This window comes from Dermacentor albipictus, chromosome 8, assembly GCF_038994185.2.
Source record: "Dermacentor albipictus isolate Rhodes 1998 colony chromosome 8, USDA_Dalb.pri_finalv2, whole genome shotgun sequence".
Taxonomy (NCBI): domain Eukaryota; kingdom Metazoa; phylum Arthropoda; class Arachnida; order Ixodida; family Ixodidae; genus Dermacentor; species Dermacentor albipictus.
Genome location: NC_091828.1, coordinates 100878473 through 100899700, shown reverse-complemented (window position 1 = coordinate 100899700; position 21228 = coordinate 100878473). Strand labels below are relative to the sequence as shown.

At 49.8% G+C, this 21228-nt stretch overlaps 1 protein-coding gene across 2 annotated transcripts in view; it reads right to left on the bottom strand.

The window, feature by feature from the left end:
* Ca-alpha1T (Ca[2+]-channel protein alpha[[1]] subunit T) overlaps window positions 1–18729 on the bottom strand; it is a 101059-nt gene extending 82330 nt beyond the window's left edge. Inside the window, exons 1-7 of one of the 2 annotated variants that reach the window (XM_065446411.2) lie at window positions 18698–18729; window positions 16747–16982; window positions 14031–14303; window positions 6063–6104; window positions 2909–3194; window positions 1177–1269; window positions 256–464 (exon numbers count right to left, since the gene is read on the bottom strand). In XM_065446411.2, the coding sequence (XP_065302483.1) occupies window positions 256–464; window positions 1177–1269; window positions 2909–3194; window positions 6063–6104; window positions 14031–14303; window positions 16747–16973 (1130 nt within the window). In that variant the 5' untranslated portion in view covers window positions 16974–16982; window positions 18698–18729. Of the gene's footprint in view, window positions 1–255; window positions 465–1176; window positions 1270–2908; window positions 3195–6062; window positions 6105–14030; window positions 14304–16746; window positions 16988–18697 lie in introns of those variants that run through there. The other variant, XM_065446414.2, reaches the window with a different exon arrangement.
* Between the last annotated feature and the right edge of the window lie 2499 nt (window positions 18730–21228).

Below are 21228 nucleotides of genomic sequence, written 5' to 3'. Positions count from 1 at the left end.
CGCCAGACTTCCCTCTAGTAGTATTAGAATGTGGCTATTGTTCCAGCACGCACTCTGATATTGCCAAATCGCACGCCGCGTCACGCGCCTCCGGATCTCGGAGGCCATGGTTTCATGAAGGCATCCCGCTGACCATTTTTTTTACGCCGTGCGAAAGCGAAAGTTATCCCCGAAGGTTGTCGACGGAGGATGCAGCTTCCAGCCGAATCGGCGAAGAATTAGTTGGGGGGAAGGGGAGGAGGGGACAGGGCGCACCTCCGCTTGGCCCTCCTTCCGAGATGCGTGATGTACTTGATGATCTGCGTGTAGCAGCCGGAATCGGAGACGGACGTCGAGGCCAGCGTCGAGCTCGAGTGGTAGCGGGCCCGCTCCAGGCGCATGCGCTCCATCTCGCGTTTCTTGGTCTCCGAGAACTGCGTCGCGATGACGACCAGGCACAGGTTGATCATGAAGAAGGATCCGATCTGCGCACGCCGGAGGAGAAAAAAAAATTGGCTTAAGGCTTAGCTTGGTTAAGCCTGGAAGATTGCGAAAGCAATACCCTTGGCTGCGCCTTGGTTCGGCTGATGGTGTGGACGTGGTTGCCCTTTGTTAAACTTATGGCTATGCATCATCCGACACAGCGCAAGGCAGCGCGCCGACCACTGCGAGGAGCCGAGCTGTAGCCCCATTTATCCTCCTAGCGTGACGTCACACCAGCGAGCGCCCTCTCTTGGTAGCGCCGCAGCAGTGGCGCGCAAGGCTTCGCCTCCACCATCGATGCCGCGAGCTGGGGCCCCGTCTCTCGGTCTGGCGTGACGTCACATGGTCACGTGACGCGCAGCTGCGTAAGGAGGCGCCACGACCAGCGATGGGCCGAAAGTGCGAGCAGTATTGCTTTCGCAATAAAAGGTAGTGCGGAGTGGTGAGTATTCGGTTCGAGGCAGAGAGCGGAAGCGCGCGAGTTGGAAGTGAACGAACGTGCTTATAACGTGAGTATAGGGGAGGCATTCTGTGGGAGTCCACCTAGTAGACTGTCCATTTCGGCAGCTGCTGGTTGGCTGCGGCCGCTCGTTTCCTCCTCGCCTGTACAGCTGCATCCAATCAGCAGCGGCCGAAATGGACAGTCCACTAGGTGGACTCTTACAGAATACCCCCCTCCCCAGGCACGACGACGGGGCTTAGCCGAGCACTCACCACAATGAGCAGCACAAAGTAGATCCAGTCCCAGAAGGAATGTGCGTCCTGTACATAGTACATGATGTCGGACCAGCCCTCCAGGCTGATCACCTGCGGGGAAGACATTGAGAGAAAAGTTGCAGTGGTGCCATCTCTTGCTACCAATAAATACTTATATGCGCTATAGAGATGCGAAATTCCCGGAATTCTTGAATGGCCTAAAAAAAAAAGCCGTTCTTGTTAACTTTTTTCAGGGAAGAATTGGAAAGAAAACTGGGTTTCACACTGTCCAGTAGATATATTTGTAGCAGGGCGATTCTGTATGCATATACAAGTAAACGATGTGAAGAAACTGTCAATTATTTCACTCGCTTGACTATGAATACTAGAATAAACGGATCTGCCACAGTCAAGGCAACAACATAAGTTTTCTACCAACACTCGTGCAAATGTCTCGAAACACAAAACACGTAAAATAAGAACACAAACACGTAAACCTAACCGTAAAGATCAACTGTACGTTTTTGGCTCCACCTTTTCGATTTTTATTTCCTCGCGAAATTTTGTTCAAGTTTTGAGTTGTCGCTTTTGGGTGCTTGAATTTTTTGGTCAATTTTGGGGTGATCAAGAATAAAGAAAAGAAAAATGCGTTTTTTCACGCAGAATTTCATTTCATTCTTTTTCGGCCATTCGCTTCTTTATTCACACCTTCGACTTCTGTTTCTATGCCTTTCTTCCTAAAGAGTACGCATGCGTAGTGACCCTCTGGGTGGCAGCTGCCAGCCTTTCTCACTCCTTGTTTCCCTCTTTGTCCATTGTAAAGTTTCAAGAATGGTAGCTATCTAATATTGCACCTGGTGGTCAGCGGATGTGACGCAAATGCTAGCACACTGCCTCCGAGATCTGAAGCGCACCGCGGCTGGCGCCCGATCTCGGAGACCATGCCTAGAAGCCACACTGGGCCTCTTCGATCATCCGTCCCAGAGAGTCCCGGAACGCCCGAGATGCTGCACATGCAACGCTCATTGGCTCAAATCAGCGCCTCGGGCATTCCGGGACTGTCAGGGACGGATAATGAAAGAAGCTCACTGGTTCTCAACATTCTAGGTTCTACGTCATTTCCGGAGAGTGACGTTTTTTTTTGTTTCGGTATCAAAAACGTCTGTCCTTGCGAGCTTTTCCTTAAGCGTCCACTCGTATTTCAGTCGTAACCTATTGCTCGAAACTCCAGCGTGAAATCGGACAATGCGAAAAGAAAGTCGGGGCAGCACACAGAGCGTCCTGTCTCTCTGGCCGCATTGTGCAATCCCGCGCCGTAGCTTCAAGCATGGATTGCCAACAGGGCCCAGCATACGCATTTTTTTGTATACTTTTGCGCGGAGGCTCCTATAGATCTACGCTATCTGAGTCTAGGCTTTGCGTGCGGTCCAGAAATTTCGCCACAGTTGGCGTTACACGAGTGCGCTCCGGACCGAGGTGCAATAGACCAATGAGGAGACGTGCTTACCAACACACACACACACACAAAAATGGCCAGCCTTAGCTTGGTTAAGCCAAGAATGCGTTGCATATTGCGCGAGTTGGGGCCCAGCTTTTCCTCCGGCTGTCGTGACGTCACGTCACGTGGTTGCGCTAAAGGTCAATGGCGGCTGCCCGGCCGCGCCTAAGGGCTGAACTGAGTGATTGCAATATGCGACGCATAAGAGGTAAAGGTACTGACAAGCAAAGAGAACAGCGAGCGTGACCTCACCAAGAAGATGGCGACCCAGGCTAGGCCGATATTGTCGAAGGAGATGGACCCCTGGAAGGGGTTCTTGTCTCCCGCCGTGCAATTGGTGTAGTACTGGTTCCAGTTGACGCAGGACACGTTGGTGGGTGCGTTGGCGCTGTGCGGCTGAGCCGTCGCGTTGCACGTCAGCCCCGAGGGCAGAACGAGCTGGGGCAGGCCGCTGCACCGGTGCATTCCGTTGTCCTTTTCCGTGCTGCAGATGAAGTCCTTCTCGGCGTCCAGCCCCTGGTAGTACGACGAGATTGGACTGGCCGGCGGGGAAAGGAAGGGAGAAACGGACAGGAAGGGGCGGCCGTTAGAAGGACTCGTCAAGGACTTTAAGACCTCGGCGGACGAGGGGAGTTTCGGGAAATTGTGACTCCCTTTTTGATTACACCATGTACCCCTGTGTCCTCCCTCGTGAAACGGCTTCGGCAAACGTTTCTCCCGTGTGCCTGAAAGCTCGCCTACTTCTGAAAGCTAAATACTCAGTTACACAGTAAAAAAAAAGAAGTACTGGTAATACGGATTTCCGGGAATGACTCTACTTGTTACATGTTTGACTTCGGTTTCAGTAGTTCTTTTGCACTCTCTGACGGACCACAAGGATAGTTATGCCTAGGCAAATGTCGAGTGAAGCTACTGCGACGGACGAGACAGAGGTGTCACAGTTGAACTTCCAAACGCGGAGGAAACGACTTGCGCGTCACTACATTTGTTTCACTACGTGGCTTGCCTTTAGATATGTCATCTTCATGTCTTAGCTTACTGAAAAGCCTGATCCAGCAGGCCTGGTTGCTGGCGTCTCGTCTCACTGCACAGCTCCAGCTTACGCGGCACGCTCTTGGACGTTCGTTAAATTTACTTGCTGGATCGGTTAGTAGATTGTGATTAGCAAAATAACCTGCGCAGAAGACGCCGACCACGCAAAAGATACGCTCACAGGTGTAACTCTGTCGCTCCAACGTTTGTCCGTGTGTTTGGGTAGTCTTGTGCGCTGGTTCTTTTCAGAAAATTTTCAGTAAGAGAGAGCGTGCCTTCGTTTTGTCTCAACATAACGGTACATATGCGGCTGAGGCTGAACCCGCCGTTCATGTGAATAAAAAAAATTCGACAATTCTTTTTAGAAAGGGCATAAGCGTACATGTAATGATAGAGGGAGAACACAGAGGAACAGAGGTTGTGTTCATTAATATATACAGTTATCTCGAAGCGAATGTTGCAAAATTTGGGTTGGTTAGTAGGGTTAACCTTGACGCCAAGGAAAGACGGCGAAAAGCGTCTCGAACAGGTCAGTAAGCAGGCACCACTCAAAGCACAAGTTTCATCTTTATGCAGCTGGACTGGCATTGTTAGTTTCAGCGTCACGCTTCGGCAAACAACAGTGCTTTATAAACGGTGACGCCAAGCAAATATAACAAGACGAGGACGATTCCCGTTAGAGTTTCCGCGAGACTTCTTGTGTACCGCTCGGTAGCAATATCATATATCTAGTTAGAAATATGGTAGTACATTCACTAGCTCGCGTAGAGACGTTTGTTACAAGACAGCGCATTGTTTATAGTTAGTCAATTAAAAAAAAGTAGAGAGAGAGAGAAAAAATGAACGACACGCCATACGCATATAACAGAGAGCACAGCAAGGCTGTACAGGCATTTCATTGTGATTCGACAACAACGCTCGCCATTCAACAACTTCCTTTATAACTCTAGGTCTTATCGTCACGTGACTTGACATCGCCCACGGTGGTGACAAGTGACGTCATTTTACCTCCCTAGGTGAGGCCGCCAATCCGTCCTAGGCGATCGCTTGGGGCGTGCGCCTCCCTTTTTCTTGCGAAGCGTAACTTGTAATCGTAGAGTCGGTCTTCCGATGGAAGACCTCATATCGCATGTCTTGCGGCTAGGCGTACTCATCAAGTGACCTGGCGTCACTCACATAGGTGATGTCATCCCCCTCTCCCGTATTCCTATAGGTCAAGTCACTAATCGGTCCTAGGCAAGCGCTTGGTGCGTTCGCGCCGTCTTTTTTAAAGCGAAAGCTTTACTAACCGTGTCGAGCCGAGTTTCGCCGTCGCCTGCAATTCGAGCTTCATTTGACCGCAGTTGCACCGTAGCCTTGGCAACGCATAACGTGACTCGCCGCGCCGAGCTCCGCTGCCGTTGGCTTGGCGCATGCGCTCTCCGCAGCTGGGTCGCCGCCTGACCACGTGACTCGCCGCGCGCCTGGCTGAGGAGCGCCGCGCTGGCCTAGTCAGTGCGAGTTTGGCCATGGATGAGAGCGAGACCGGGCCCTCTTCTGTGAGCGCGGCGTGTGAGCGGGAGGCTTCGAGCCGTCGTCGCCAAGCGGCGTCTGACCACCCCGCGGATATCGGCCGGCGAACTGCCTCACTGGAGAGGGTCCGGAATGCAACAGGCGTCGCACCGTCGACATTAATGTAGCGACCGCGTTCGCGCCCTGTCCGTTTGCGCTTCGACGGTGCGCATGTTCGCGGCGTCTCTTTGCACGTGTGGCACTTGCGCTTTCCCTGTGGCACAACAGGCGTTGCACGATCGAACGATGCGTGTCTACCCAAGCCTAATCACAGTCATGTCCTGCCACCGACCTAGGCACAGCCGTCATACCTGGCTTAACGATGATTCTGTACCTAATTATATTAATTACAGCTAAAGCAAAGGTTAACCAAGTGAAACGAAGAATGAACCAATCTTTCGCTTTGCATATCCAGGGTTAGCTGAGCTAAGCCGCAGCCAATTTTTTTTTTCTTGCGAAGCGTGCCTCACAATCGGAGCGTCGGCCATTCCTGCAGATGACGTCGTGTCACGTGACTCGCAGGCCTGGAAGCTACTTGGAAGCTGCGATGCTCACAGTGGCACGTCGCGCGAACCGCGCAACACAATTTCAGCCTCCGGAAAAAAAAGCGGTCTTAAAAAACAAACAAAGGAAACTCCGGTGTTAAGCGAAGAGACGGGCGGAGCAGTGAGTCATGACGAGTCACATGCAGTGAGTCACATGACGACGGCTTGGAACGACGTACAGCCTGGATGATACAGACAAACGGATCGAGCGAAGCGCATCACTCACAAACATACACGAGCCGGCAGCGGAAAGGGCTTTGACGAAGAACGCTGCTTACTTAAACGCCCTGACCCTCTCCGCGTAATACGGGCTGACACTCCTGCAAAGAGGCAGAATCAGAAGACGCACTGCGAGCAAATGCACATTGAATCAGCGGCATCACACGCACCCGCGCACACAAAACACTCTTTATGCAGCTGGCGCGCGAACTTCATATCCAAGCTATGCAAACCGCAAGCAACTTCAGAAACTAGTCTGCTAAAGATGCTGAGTTAGCGCTCGCAGAACCTCTCTTACTTAACAGCTTTTCCTTACTGGCCTGCTTTTCGTGCAGTCGCCACACATGACGACAACACGTGACGACGGGCGTGAAGAAAAAAAAAACCCTTACATCTGTCTCCCGAACGACTTGCGGCAGCAGAATTGACGGACGCTACGCAACTACACACGGCGCTACGCCAAATACATACACTGCAAGTTAACTTGCACACCTAAAAAATCAATAAGGGTGTAAATCTGTCTATTATTCACGCTCTTGCACTACACTCTTAAATGTGACTAAGGATATGAATCGGTCTGTAACTAATGCCCTTAGTCCGAAAAGGTTGTAAGAGTGCGAGTTATAGACCGATTTACACCCTCATGCACATTTAAGGGCGTAAATAATTTTCAGAGTGTCCAACGTTATGCGTTAATAACTGGCATGTAAAGAACAACACGCAAGGAACCAAATCACCATGCTAGTCGTTGAAGCGAGACAGCAAGCCCAGAGAAGCTGTCTATATTTAATCTCTTCCGTGTTGTGAAGCCCCTTAACCTTCGTAATGTAGCGGCACGCTTTACGAATGCCGCCTCCACCTCGCGCGCTCTGGCCGAGTCCAAACGCCGCGTCACTATAGGCCTAATAGCATTACGTGGGTCCTCGCGCCGTGCATCAGCGCCATTTTTGCTCGAGAAGCGTCTACGGAGTGGCGAGGAGCGCATGTTGGCGCCGTTGCTACGCTCGAGCGGTGTAGGCGGCGCCACGGTCGAGGAGGGAGCGTGAAAGAGAGGAGAAACGAGGAGGAGTGAAGGCGGAGGAGGAGAGTGTCGCTACCTTACGAAGTTTAAGGGGCTTTACCGGATGGATGGATGGATGTTATGAGCGTCCCTTTTGGAACGGGGCGGTGGGTTGCGCCACCAAGCTGTTGCTATTATACTGCCTAATGTCCTACCTAGGTTAAAAAAAAGAAATAGAGATAAAAACCGATCTGAACTCCCACAACCAAATTTTCTGGCCACCTATTGAGAGCTTTGCTTTTGTACGTCTCCGTTTTCTGTCGTCTCGCTACTTTTCTTGAACCAATCTTCCAATCACCTCTTACTAATCTCTATTGCGGACATGTTTACTTTTCCCCTGCTCTCGCTAAACCCAAGGGCTTCAAGGAGGCCAGTGGTGCCTAAATCGTGTTGGCCTCTCCCACGCCCTCTATATATATACACGCGCGAAACCTGAGCGCGGCGCGGTCACCTAACGCCCACTCAATGCAACGATGTGTAACGGCCGCAGGCAGATGCAGCTGTCTCAAGTGCACCGCTCCGAAGATTCAGAGCGCAATCCTGGAGCCAGTGCAATACCGAGCCAACCAGCAGCCATTTACGAGGTGCTTAATTACGACACAGACTATTTCTTCGTGATGCTGTTGACGCGTTTAAAACGTCTTGCGATGCTTCAGAATTCGTGTTGACCTTTTTTTTTACCTTTTCTGCCTCACGAAACATGCTCACTTCTCTGTGGCTTTCTTTTTTTTTGTTGTTGTTATGTGTAACGTATAACTACTCTACCTATATCACGATCTTTCCACGAACTTCACGCATGGTGGGTCTACAAATACGTAGCGATTGTGCAGGCTGGTGACGTCAGGCCGATCCCGGACGGCGCTTACATACGAGAGGATTTGTGAACACGGTCTCCGGTCCAATCTGGGCACAGCTCTATATGTACCGGATGAACTCCGTGTTCCTATCTGATGGATTGGGCTCAACGAAGGCCGCCTCTCTGTGAGTAGTTGCTGCTCTTACAATATTTATTACTACTAAAAAAAGAAACAGAGGTCGCTCTGGTAAACGCATGCGAGAGGCATCAGCACAGGGTTTCAGATAAACTGATACCACTTCGGGGCTCCTTAATTGTACTTAAGTTCAAGCACGCGACGATTCTTTTCTTTCTTTCTTTCTTTCTTTCTTTCTTTCTTTCTTTCTTTCTTTCTTTCTTTCTTTCTTTCTTTCTTTCTTTCTTTCTCATTCCGACCTCCCCCACCGGAACGCGGCCTACTCGTACGGGGATCGAACCCACCAGCTCGTATTCGGCCACTCAGCCATACCACCGCGGGCGATTTACGATCCATCTCGTCCGTCATACTTTCCGCAGGGCTTCGATGTTCGCAGGGACGATTTCCAAAAGAAGATGAAGACGCGGGCGATCCGAAATGTCCGTAGGACGGCAGCAGTGCGGACAGAATGGCGCTAACGTCGCGTCGTACACGAACCATGCATACAAAAGCGCCACCTGTAGGTACTCGTAAGAAACGCCCCACAAGACGGGAAGAGTCGCAACGGTCGCACCCATCCGCCAACTACCCGCTGTTAATCGTTACCCGGAAACCCGCGCGAGCGACATCGCACCCTCTCGCTACATGTTTTATCCTGCCATGCCGTTAGCACTAATACCCTCCGCGGGTCTTCCAAGAACAACGCGCGAGGCGACGCCTGTTTAGTAGCAGTGCCGAAACGGGCAGCAGCTGCTGCCGCCGCGCGCAAGTTGCAGATCCGTACGGGAATCCCGGCCTCGCTTTCCTTGCGGCGAAACCGCAGCGCCCTACACTTCAGCGTGCCGCAGCAGTGGCCTCCGAGCCATCGCGCGGTGGTGAGGCAATCTGCACCCCGGGCCGGATTACTATAGCAACCGCGGGCGGCTGCAGCGCGCCGAAAAAGGGACGTAGGGAAAAGAGGGAGGGCAAGTAAGGCTGCCGTAAGAGAAAGAAATCAGCGCCGCGCGGAGCTTGATGTAACGAGTGGCCACGTCGCCGCAATATGAGCTCCGCGCTCCGCGAAATTATGACAGCAATGGAGCCCGCCCTGCGTCTCCTACTGCACGCACGCGCAATCTGCCCCCCCCCCGTCCCCCGTCCCCCTCTTACCCTCCACACACTTCTCGTACTACCGCCACTACCACCGTCGTTTCGCCACTTCCGCACCGAGTCTCTGTTCTGCCGCATACCGCCCACAACGGTGGGCTGTTGCAAGTCTAAGGCGGTGCGCCTTGCTCATCTCCTAGAGGGCGCTTTTCTTCGCGGCAACCTATCGCAAGCCCCCCTCCTCCACGCGCGCGTAATGTCTCGTCCAAACGACGGTCACTTTTTGGTTGGCAGTAGAGGCGTTTGCGCCGCCCTGGTGGCCGTTTCGAGCATTTGCCTCATCGTTGGTATCAGATGCACGATACTTTCAGTGTGCATGTGTTTTTGCGGGGAGGGAGGAGGAGGGGAGGGTCGCGCGAGTGGCCGAGCTCTCCAGACTGATGTTGCACGACCGCTGTGTAGTACGGTGAAAGCTGCCGTAAGGATTACGTTAGATGGGTTGCATTGTTTTGGTTCTGACCCCTACTTCCGGCTCCCCACGCTCCCCCCGTGCTTTTTGTCATAAATGGAAGTCCTTACAAAATACGGCATAAAAATTCGGTTGTCTATCAATTGACTTTTTATTGTTTTCTGTACAGTTGCCGTTGAGATGAAAGTGATCATAGAGCCTGATTTGCACAAAATAAGTGCTCGCTCCAGTTTACTGCGCTAATGCCTGCATGAGCCTTTCATTTACATGACCACCGGTGAATTTTGTCTTAAAAGTATTTAGTTAGAAAAGACGGTACATAAATATTGTTGTCGTTCGATTGAGTGTTTTGCCTTCTGTATACTTGCCGTTGAGCTGCAATTGAATATCAAGCATAAGTTTCCGGAGGGGAAAGTGCTCGCTGCATTTTAACCTGCAATCCTACCGTGATCCTCTTGTGACCATTTTGTTCGCGGAAGGATTAGCGATTGACTCTTAACTGACTGGTACACTTTTTTCTTAGGTCGGAACGGGAAAAAGCAATGGTATCATTGACTCGGTTACGCGTTTTCGCTTACCACACATACCTCATTACTGAGTAAAGACAGTTTACGTGCATTTAGTATAGCGGGTTCCAGTTCCAAGTTGATTGACCTGAGCCCCCTGTCAAAAGTAATACAAGTTCTGTTGAGTTTTCACCGAATTTGTGTTGAGTTCGACAAACTTTTCGTAGAGAGAGATAGATAGATATATATACACAGAGAGAGAGAGAGAGAAACAGAGAGAGATTGTGAAGAGGAAGGGCTCTATTTTATGCATCCTTTTAAGGAGCAAGGGTCAGCGAATACAATTGAATGTCATGCGTGCATAGGAGAAAAGAGATGAATGACAGATAGGTGAGCCAGATTAACTGCCCTGTCGGCTACACTGTACTAGGTGAAAGGGTAACTAGTAGAAAATATGATAACAAAAAAGGTGCGGAAGGAATCTGTCCGCACAAACATCATCGATACTCCTGACGGCGATTGTAGTCATTCGTGCAATCTATACAATCTATATGGGTAAAAAAACGCGCATCATTTCTTGTAATGTAACTGACTTAGACCGATATAAGGGCACGATTTTTAATTCTGTCGTACGCAGCGGAGAACATTGTTCTTTGTGCGTTGAAGCGACGCTGACTTCCCTAACAAAAGTCATACCTTTTCTTTATGTTTTCATTGACTTTCCGCATAACTACACTGAAATGACGAGCAATATTTTTTCAAAAAGGGCGCCGGCAGATGGAGTGCACACTGCGCTATAGAAGTTGGATAAACAGGGATAAAAGCGTGTCAGAAAGGGAACGGCTGGCCAACGTTTCGATAAATGGAGCCACCTTTGTGAAACGCGTTTGACAAAGGTGGTTCCACCTCTCGAAACGTTGTCCAGCCCCTTTCTGAGGCATTTTATCCCTGTTTGTCTAACTTCTACACCTCGATACGCCATATTTCTTTCGCAACGGTTGCGCGATGTTTGCAAGGGCCGTAACTTCCGGCGTGTTGCGTAGAATACTACGTAGAGAGAACGGAACGCGAAGAAGGTGTGCACCGCCCGGCGACGGTGACGGAAGGGCCAGTTCTGGGGAGGAACGTGTGGTTTCCCTCTGGTCTACGCGGCGAGGAAAGTGAAGAACGGAGATGCGTGCGGCAGTAGCAGCGTTAGCGAGAGTGCGCGGTGCCTGGGGCTCTCCAGATGAACGCTGGGATGCCGTCGCCCGTGGGGCGACGACGATCTGCGTAAATCAGGGCCGCGCTTACGACGCTCCTCTCATGAGCACAGCCTCGAGCTCATTGCCGTTGGCTCAAAAGAAAAAAAAAGCGTAACGAGGAGAAGAAGTATACTTCTTTGGTCTTCTAGAATTCTTGCTTATACGTTTAAAGGAGGAGGAGATTACAACGGAAAAAACGAAGAGAAAAGAAATAGATGCGAACGTTGTAGTTTGGTTATTGTTTCTCTTCATTTTACTTTATGAGATTATAGCGAGGTCTGTTACGAGCGACTCGAATGAAAAAAAGAAATTAAGTGCAGTGGCTACGACGACCTAACGGCATTAACGCAGGTGTGCGAGCCCTCGTTTCCCGCTTACGAACGACAGAAAAAGAAAGGAAGAGGGTTAGCGAATCTCCCGACTAATTTTATTTACGAGCTAATTCTATTTAGAGTTACGTTTTCCTCAAGTAGACAGCGGTGTTTCCGAGGCCTTCGAGAGCGCAGGCCCGAAGTTAGTGTTTCACTGCTTTTTAAAGGACGTTACGCTCTCGACGCTCCAGGCGTCCCGAACAGGTGTTGTGGCAAAGTGTGATGAGTGCGGTTGCTTATGTGCCGTCGGTTCTTCGAGTCGGTATAAACAACCTTTCGTGGTTTGTGTTCCAGTCTCCGCGGTTCTCTGTAACGGCCTTCCGTCCATCTATGAGCAGCCTACGATATGTCCCCTGCAGAGCGATGATGTTTTTTAGTCATATCTATTTAAGTTTCTCCTCCAATTACCCGCCTCCCTCGTCCTCGATTGCGCGTCTCAACCATTGGCAGCCATTCCATTACTCTAATAGACCATTAGTTATCGGTTATACATACTGCCGAAATTGCCCCCTCCCTCTCCCCTTTCCTATCTCAACTAGGATATCAACTAGCAGCGTTTACTCTCTAATCTATAGAGACCCGTTGCTGTTCCTTAACGTTACGTCTATAATTGCTTATTGGATGCATCGCTGTTAGCGTTGGTACCCTAACAGTTTTTTTATAGCGATAACAATTGCAAGGTTACTCCAAGCAAATTTTTACCGTCGCTGTCGGCGTCGCTGTGAGGTTCCGTATATATTTCTTGTCCTCAGGGTTTTAGTCATAAAGGTTTGCACTTGCCAAATGCACTTATACGGCTTTCACATCGAGGATATTGGTAAGCTGCCCGCCAAGACTTCGTAGTTCACTTCTTACTAATTCCGCTGCACTTGCCCGTTTGCCAAAAAACAAAAGAAAGGACGAGGAGGTCTCCGCACCGCAGCCACGAACAGAAAAGCGTAGCCTGCCCTACCTTGATTGATTGGTTGGTTGATAGCTTGACTAAGAGAACTGACTGATTGATCGATCGATCGATCGATTGATTGATTGATTGATTGATTGACGAGATTTAAGTCTCAAAGAAACGCGACGAGCTGTAAGAGACGCCACAGTGTCTGGGTTCTGGAATAACGTTGAACGCATATACGCATAATAACGTTGAACGCATATACAAACGATGGTAATCCGTTGGGGGCCATAATGCTGCCGTCGCGGTAGGGATTCGCACTCATGACTTCGTACTCGGCAACATAACGTCATAGACGCGAAGCCACCGTGGCGGGTACGTCTCAAAACAAGACGCAGGCGTTGAGGACATGCCGTAATGGGCGGGGGGGGGGGGAGGGGAGGGGATGTGTGAGTGTGATCAAAGAATTGCTCAATAAATTTTTGAGCAAATCGTGCTTAATAAACCTGCACCCAAAGCTCGGTACGCGAGTGGCTTTCGCGGCAAATTGCTTACAAATGTTAAGATGGACGGCGGTTTGATGCTTCGATGTTTTCATTGGTTGTGTTTATCTCCACTCGTTAAGCGTGTATATGTGAATTACCTAAGAAGAGATGGGTACCATTTCTGATAATTTTCTTTTACGTATAACCGGTTATTGCTTGTAAAGTGCAATTGACGTGTGCATTTATGCGGACTATTTACTTCTGGCACGTAGTGATTTGCTCTAACCATACTTTACGTTGTGTGTGCACCAGCATTTGCCTGACCGTTATTCCTCCAGTGGAGCAGCGACTACGGCGTTCAGCCACAGGTCCAACCAGTTTTGAAAACATCGTACCATTTGCTTCCGTAAAAAAAAATTGGAGGACGCTTAAGCTTCGCCTTCAAGAGTGGAACGCGACAGCGTTCCCGTCGACCCGCCACGGGGTGTAAGACAATGCGCTACGGGGCAGCAATCACTTACGAGGCGCCCCGCATCGGACTTTGCGCCCACCTATCCCGTGGTGAGCGTCTAGCAAAGCAGCGTTCAAGCAGCGAACTCGTGGCTGAGTGGTAGCGTCTCCGTCTCACACTCCGGACACCCTGGTTCGATTCCCACCCAGCCCATCTTGGAAGTTGCTTTTTATGTATGAAGTGCCTGCCGTGAATTATCGCTCACGGCCAACGCCGCGGACGCCGATGCCTACGACACCGGCTTTTCTGCGGTACGATCTCCTTAACGCTATCGCGTTAAAAAACACAAACAAACGTTGAAGTTGAATTTCGCATCAAGTAGGAGAAACGCGATCGCCAATCGAACCCCTGACCCCGTGCCCCGAAGCGGAACGCTGTTTCATTTCGAGCCATTCGCAGCACTTGAGGGGAAGGGGGGGAAGGTGCGTCGTTACCTACCTCGGTATGGAGATGTTGTCGTCCGGCAGCACGAGGTAGCATCGCTGCCGCAGCAGGCCCGCCCACAGCTGGACCCCGACGATGCCGAAGATGAAGAAGACGAAGAAGCACAGCAGCAGCACGTTGCCCAACATGGGCAGCGTGTCCAGCAGCAGCATCACCAGTATGCGCATGCTCGGAATGCGGTTGATGGCTCGCAGGGGTCGCAGCACGCGGATGGTGCGGATCGCCGACAGGTTGATGTTACCTACGTCCAACACGTACTCCAGGGCACTGCGTGCGGTTTAAACGCCACGACGTCATCACTTCCCGCCATCTTTTTTTGTTTTTGTCGTCTCGAAGTCGCGTGCATCGTTAGCATCGTCACCATTCTCTCCTTTCGTCGTCAGCATCGTCATTTCTTTTCCTGCCTTTCGTTTTGCCGTGCCCTCCATCCTTTAAGTTCAAATGCCCGTGCGGGCGATTTCGCGCGTGACGGCGACGAGCGACGGCTTCGAGCGACCGGGGCACGTATTCTGGGACGGAGGTATTCGGGGATAGTCTCGGCGCGCGCTTATTGGCTGGTTGAGCGAAACCGGATGCGCTGATTGGCTGGTCGAGCACTACACGTCACGCGAAAGCTGTAGTAATCGCCTGAAGTGATCGTCCGAGAATGCGTCCGCAGGTCGCTCGTTCTTGTCGCTCGATCGCTCGGTTTTTGAAAAAATCTAGCAATTCGTCGCACATCGGCCGGAAGTGCTACGAGCGACTAGGCAAAAGCGCGAAGCCGGAACAGATGTACACCAATAACGTACTACCGGTTGTCGCGCGAAAAGAGACAAACGACCGATTTTGATACGCGCAAAGATAAAAACACTTACTGCAAGACCCTCAAACATATTTTATGCTGTTCTGTACAGCGAAACAAAGTGACTTAAATTACCAGAGCAATGCGTAGCGTCAGTTTCGGTGCGTACTTGCTGCCCTCATACCGGCAACATCGCGGAGACCTCGCTCAAGGTCGTCGCTCGCGCGGGGTACGACTTATAGGCGACGAGTGGACGCGACGACTATCTCCATCGCGTCGCTTGTCGCGCGCAGGATTGCTTGCGTGGGGTTTGTTATTCACTACAACGCTGAGCAGCTTAATGGAAGACGGTGTGTCAGTCTGACCCTCTCAGTTTTTCCCTTATTATAGAAACTGGGGGTGGGGGGGTGCGAACAGTAATTTTTGATACCGAATCGAATACGAATGGAACAGTACCAGAAGCGAATCGAGTCGAATGTTGAACGCGTTTTCTATAGTTTTCGAATAATGAGCAGGCAGTTTTTCACAAATAACATGAAGCTACGTTCACATCCTACTACGCGTAACACTTGGCAAGTCTCCGTCACTAAATTGCACGTTATGAAGAGTTGTCTAATAAAAGCCCAAGTTGAGCAATAGGATGGAGTGCGCAGCGGTTTCTTCGCATGCACAGGACTCTCCAGGACAGTGCGAGTGATCGCTGTATAGCCAGTAGAGTATGGATTCCTGAGTGGCGCAGCCTGCCCCACTACGTGAGTTTTCGTGTTTTATGCCTAGACATTCTGCACGTGCGGTTGAAATTTATCGTGCTTTTGCTCCAATATTACGTTTATTTACACACAGTTGACATTACGAAATATCCTAAAACTATTACAAAATATTTGGATTGACGATTAGTGATTATTCGATACCAAGACAGAATCAAATAGGATACTATTCGATTCGTAATTCGAAGGTTTAAAAGAAATCGCACGCTCCTAATAGAACCTTTCTCAGTTTTTCGGAAGTGTCAAAGGTGGCTTTCCCGCAAAGCGAAAATGCGACAAATATGGCGGCCAGAGTGCGCATTGTTAAAATGGTGGCTTCCGGTCAATTCACACATTGTTATTGCTGTGCATTAAGTACGATGAGTAGAAATGCCTAAAAAATAAATAAAGAAAACAACAAAAACGTAATTATCGTTCTATCAATGTTTTGGCAGCCTTGTTTTAAACGATTGAGGGATGGAAAGCCTGACACTTCATTGGTTGAATACGCAACAAGCAGACTGTCGTCAAATTTTCTTTCATAGAAATTAGTTGATTGAATCTCGAGCTACATTGATTGAAAGGCTTGTTATGTGTCTCGGTAACTTCGCCAATTGGCGCGGCCTTTTCTTGTTTAATACGTTTCGCTTTTCTCTCTCGCTGTTCTTACGTTGAACTGGAATCTGCATTTTGCAGACCTTCAAAACGCATTCTTGTTTTTCTCCTGTAAAGGGTGCACCGCCACACGCGTCATACTATTGTGGCAAAGCTACTGCAGCATTTTGTAGAAGATCGCAGATTGTGCGTTTTTTTTTGTTTACGCGAGTACCTCATTTACGAAAAAAAAGGTGGTAATTGCTGCGTACACGGAAGTAAGTGCAGTATTCTTTAATTTTAGCACGCAGCTCACAGCTGACTGTTCGACCGGCTAACTGACTGACCGATTGATTGTAGATAGATCGAGTCAGTAAGTGCATTAGCAATTCATTGAATGATCGATCAGTCCCTCGGTCGATTGATTGAGAGAGTTAATGAGCGAATGACCGATTTAGATATTTAGTTATTGGTAGGCTGACTTGGCAATTGATTATTTAGTCAATTGACTGACACATCGATTGAATGAGCGAGTGATCGGCGGAGTGATTGCCGGATCAGTCGCGGTAACACCGGCCCGTTCCCTCACCCGGCGACGACGATGAAGAAGTCCAGGCGGTTCCAGGCCTCGGACAGGTACGCGTTGCGTCCCAGCAGGCCCATGGCGAGTACCTTGATGGTCATCTCGATGGCGAAGAAGGCGAATATCAGGTCGTCGAACACCTGCAGCAGGCGGCACCGCGCCGAGAGGCAGCCGTCGTCCGCGCACGGCTGGTACATGCCGAGGGTGACGCAGTTGAGCAGGATCACCAGCATGCTCACCCGCTCGAACCATGTGATCGGCGGAAGCGTCGTCGTCAAGGAAGTGTACGCAGGCGCCACGAATACACAAACGCGCAGACACACACACACACACACGCACTCACACACAATCCCGCACGGGATTGTGTGTGACTCTGCTCGGCAGTGTGTGAGCATAATGCTAGAAATGAACTTTGTTAAAACACGTTGGCGGGCTAGTTGGTCAGAACACATGATAGATTATGTAAGCGCGACTGAACGAGGACGTAGAAAGAAACAGATACACAGAGACATCGCTTACAGATAGACAGAGACACAGAGGCTAGAGCAATAGTATATAAGTTTGTGTGTCTGCGCGTGCGTGTCTATGGCGACTATGTGCACTTTATTGACCTCACCGCTCTGATCAGAGCGGTAAGGTCAAGAAAGTGCACATAGTCGCCATTGACACGCACGAGCAGACACACGCACACTCCCATACACACGCGCAGCCGCTAAACAATGCGCTAGCAAGATGCTAGAGCATACAGCGACTTGTGTTTTTGAGTGCAGTTCTTAGGCTCCCGTTCCTGCGTTGAGCGTCGGCGTCCCTCGGCGTAACCGAGAGAACGAGCGCAGCGAAGGATGAAAGAGCGAGCGCGGAACGCAGCGGGGGACGAAAGATGGCGATAGCGAAGGGTGTGCGAGGAGGAAAGCCGAGGAGGAGGAGGACATAGCGAAAGCGTGAAAGGAAGGGAGTAATGGCGCGCAAGACGGGCTCCGCGGCGACAACCGCTACGAGAGGGCGCCAGAGCAGCGCGCGCGTCCACCGATACCATATGTGGAAACAAAGCTCCGCATGAGCGGAGGTCCGTCTGCGGCGGCTGCTGGGAATGGCGCCCGCGCGTCATCCACGCGCTGCCTTTCGCGATCCTCCCGATTAGCCGGGGCAGTCGCGCCGCACCTCGCGCCGTTTGCAACTTGCCGCACGAGACAGATTGTCCGCGCCAGCGAATATACCGCGAAATGGAGACACGCATAGAGCTGGGCTCACATTTCGCATTAGGGAGTATCCTAATCGTCGGCAAATTTTCTCAAAGCGAATTCGCCTGCCCTCTCAACCTTGGTTTGGCTGCTGGTTGATGGGTTGGTGAGCATCTCGACGGATGTATCTGTGGCTATATACACGAAGGTTACAAGTGCGTTGAATGAAGTTACCAGCCAACAGGCTTATATAACCGTCGTACGCTGACCGACAAAGTAGCGCAAGCAAGCGCATCTCCTGTTCGCCGTAACAACAGAAAATTATTCAACCGAGCTTGGATATATACGTCGACTCGCACTTATCTGTAAGCACACCGACCTGTTAATGAAATATTGAATTGCAACTAGCAGATTCCTTGCTTTATGTCCTTTGATTTAGAGATTGGGGGCGTACGCCATTAGGTGAGTGCTCGTTCTTGGCCAGTTCTCCAGAGAGAGAGAGAGAGAGAGAGAGAGAGAGAGAGAAAGGCAAAGGAAAGACAGGGAGGTTAACCAGAGATTATCTCCGGTTGGCTACCCTGTACTGGGAGAGGGGCAAGGGGATGCAATAGGTGAGAAAGAAAGAAGGATAAAAGAAGGAAAAAAAGAACCTAAGCACACACACGCACGTACACACGAACTATTTCTCTGGGCACTGTCACGCAGCCCGCAGAGGCAGAATGGGCGTGTGGCACTGTGACGAAAGAACCGCCGAATCCCTAAACGTTGTTCGATACGCGTCTTGCTTCTATGTGCGCACACCTGCCGATCATCATTCTTCCCCGAACAAGCGTGATGCGCAGAATTCGTCCTCGTGACGTCACTGCGTGTGCCTTTCACTCTTTGCATCCGCCCGATTTTCATTTTTGCAAAGCCTGCGAACGGTGCAGTGCACAAACATAAAAAAAAATGAATGACGAGTAAAATTGTGACCTTCGCGGTGGAATAACGTCAAACAATGCGTGAGAGTAAACGCCGCGTAGTATGGACGTAAACGAAATGGTGGCATCGCCGTAAGGTTATAGTATAATTTACGGCTTCATTAAAAGCGTCGCTTCACGTAGATTAAAATACATGCGCCGGAGCTGCATAATTCCCTTTTTTCTAAATAACATTTGAATAAAAAAGTACTGAGTTTATTCCTGCTCCGTTCTTGCTCAATATTTGCGGTTGGACTGCATATTATAGTCCGAACTGTTCAGTAACACTTGGCGCTATTACTTGCAAGGTTTGCGAAAAAAAAAAGAAAATTACGAATTTGCTTTTCTTCTGCACTCCTCTTGGTGTCACAGCACACCAGCCAGCGATTTGTGGAATCCAACCACGACGACCGTGCTTCGACTTACTGCAGCCGCTGGAAGCGAGGAGCCGCCATTTTCTGTACCCCTCGCAATATGAAGGCCGCAGCCCAAAAAAGAGAGAGAAGAAAGCTCTTTTCCACACTCTGAATAGTTCCTGTTGAATTTATATTGACTTAAGTACGCAAACTGAAGCATTTAAAAAAAAAGGAAAACGCTCCTGAACTTTTACCTCTTGTGAGGGGGCTCGATCGGTGCTCAAGTTAGGTGAGGTTAATAGAGCGTACCTCTCGACACCAGCACTCGGATAATTGGGCTGAATTTCAATGTAAATATCGAACATCATCTCGTTGCTTTTGAAAGTTTGCGCGTGTTTTGTGCCGTGTTGCGTTACAAAACGCACCTGGGACGCGGTTTCTGTGGCTGTCGATGTCTGTCGGCAGGCCCTCGTGCCCGCCGGATTTCGCAAGCCGGGAAAGGCGAACGAAGCATTAACACCGTCGTGCCATGGCAACGGACGCTGTCGCAATCGCGATTGTTTAAACCCCGGCGGGAAGCAAAGAAGAAAAGAACCCAGACAGGTATTGACCGTCTCTTCCTTTTTTTTTTGCCGGTAGAGCCGGCAGTGATACGGTTAAACGACGGCGCATCTTTGTTACACTGTATCGCGAGGCTGGGCGACGCTTACACAGGTGCGAAAATAAGCCGCGAACTAAAGAGACGAAAGTTATTTGCGCAGCCGTTCTTCAACGGTGAGCGCATTCGCCTTACAAAAGTCGGTATGTAAATTCTTCTGTGTTTCTATTGAGTATTTGTTGCCTCTAATGTACTTTTTTTGTTGTTGACACACAATCGCAGCACCATGCAGGACTTCTGCAAAGGATTCACAACAAAGTATTTCGCTCCCTATAGTGGTTCGTGTTAGCGGGCGCCGGCTAATCGTTAATTGTGGGAATGTAAATTGAGTAATGTAAATTCTGCTGTGTTTCTATTGAGTATTTGTTGCCTCTAATCTACTTTTTTTGTTGTTGACATACAATCGCAGCACCATGCAGGACTTCTGCAAAGGATTCACAACAAAGTATTTCGCTCCCTATAGTGGTTCGTGTTAGCGGGCGCCGGCTAATCGTTAATTGTGGGAATGTAAATTGAGTAATGTAAATTCTGCTGTGTTTCTATTGAGTATTTGTTGCCTCTAATCTACTTTTTTTGTTGTTGACATACAATCGCAGCACCATGCAGGACTTCTGCAAAGGATTCACAACAAAGTATTTCGCTCCCTATAGTGGTTCGTGTTAGCGGGCGCCGGCTAATCGTTAATTGTGGGAATGTAAATTGAGTAATGTAAATTCTGCTGTGTTTCTATTGAGTATTTGTTGCCTCTAATCTACTTTTTTTGTTGTTGACATACAATCGCAGCACCATGCAGGACTTCTGCAAAGGATTCACAACAAAGTATTTCGCTCCCTATAGTGGTTCGTGTTAGCGGGCGCCGGCTAATCGTTAATTGTGGGAATGTAAATTGAGTAATGTAAATTCTGCTGTGTTTCTATTGAGTATTTGTTGCCTCTAATCTACTTTTTTTGTTGTTGACATACAATCGCAGCACCATGCAGGACTTCTGCAAAGGATTCACAACAAAGTATTTCGCTCCCTATAGTGGTTCATATTAGTGGGCGCCGGCTAATCGTTAATTGTGAAGGCAGTGCGAACGCCTCCTGCTAGTCGACCACATTTTTTTGCAAGTGTTAAGCTTAGCATATTCGGCCGAAGAGCTGTTTACAAAACAAAGCGATAGGAAAGGGCGGAAGGACGTCACTGAAAACACAGTGTGCTTTTAAGCGTCTTCCGGCATTCGCCAAGTCTGCTAGCAGCTGTGCGCACAATATTTGCGATGTGGTGGGCCAGATTTTAATGCTTCGGGTCAACGTAGTCGTGTACGTAGGCTTTCTTCTGAACGAACTCTTTTC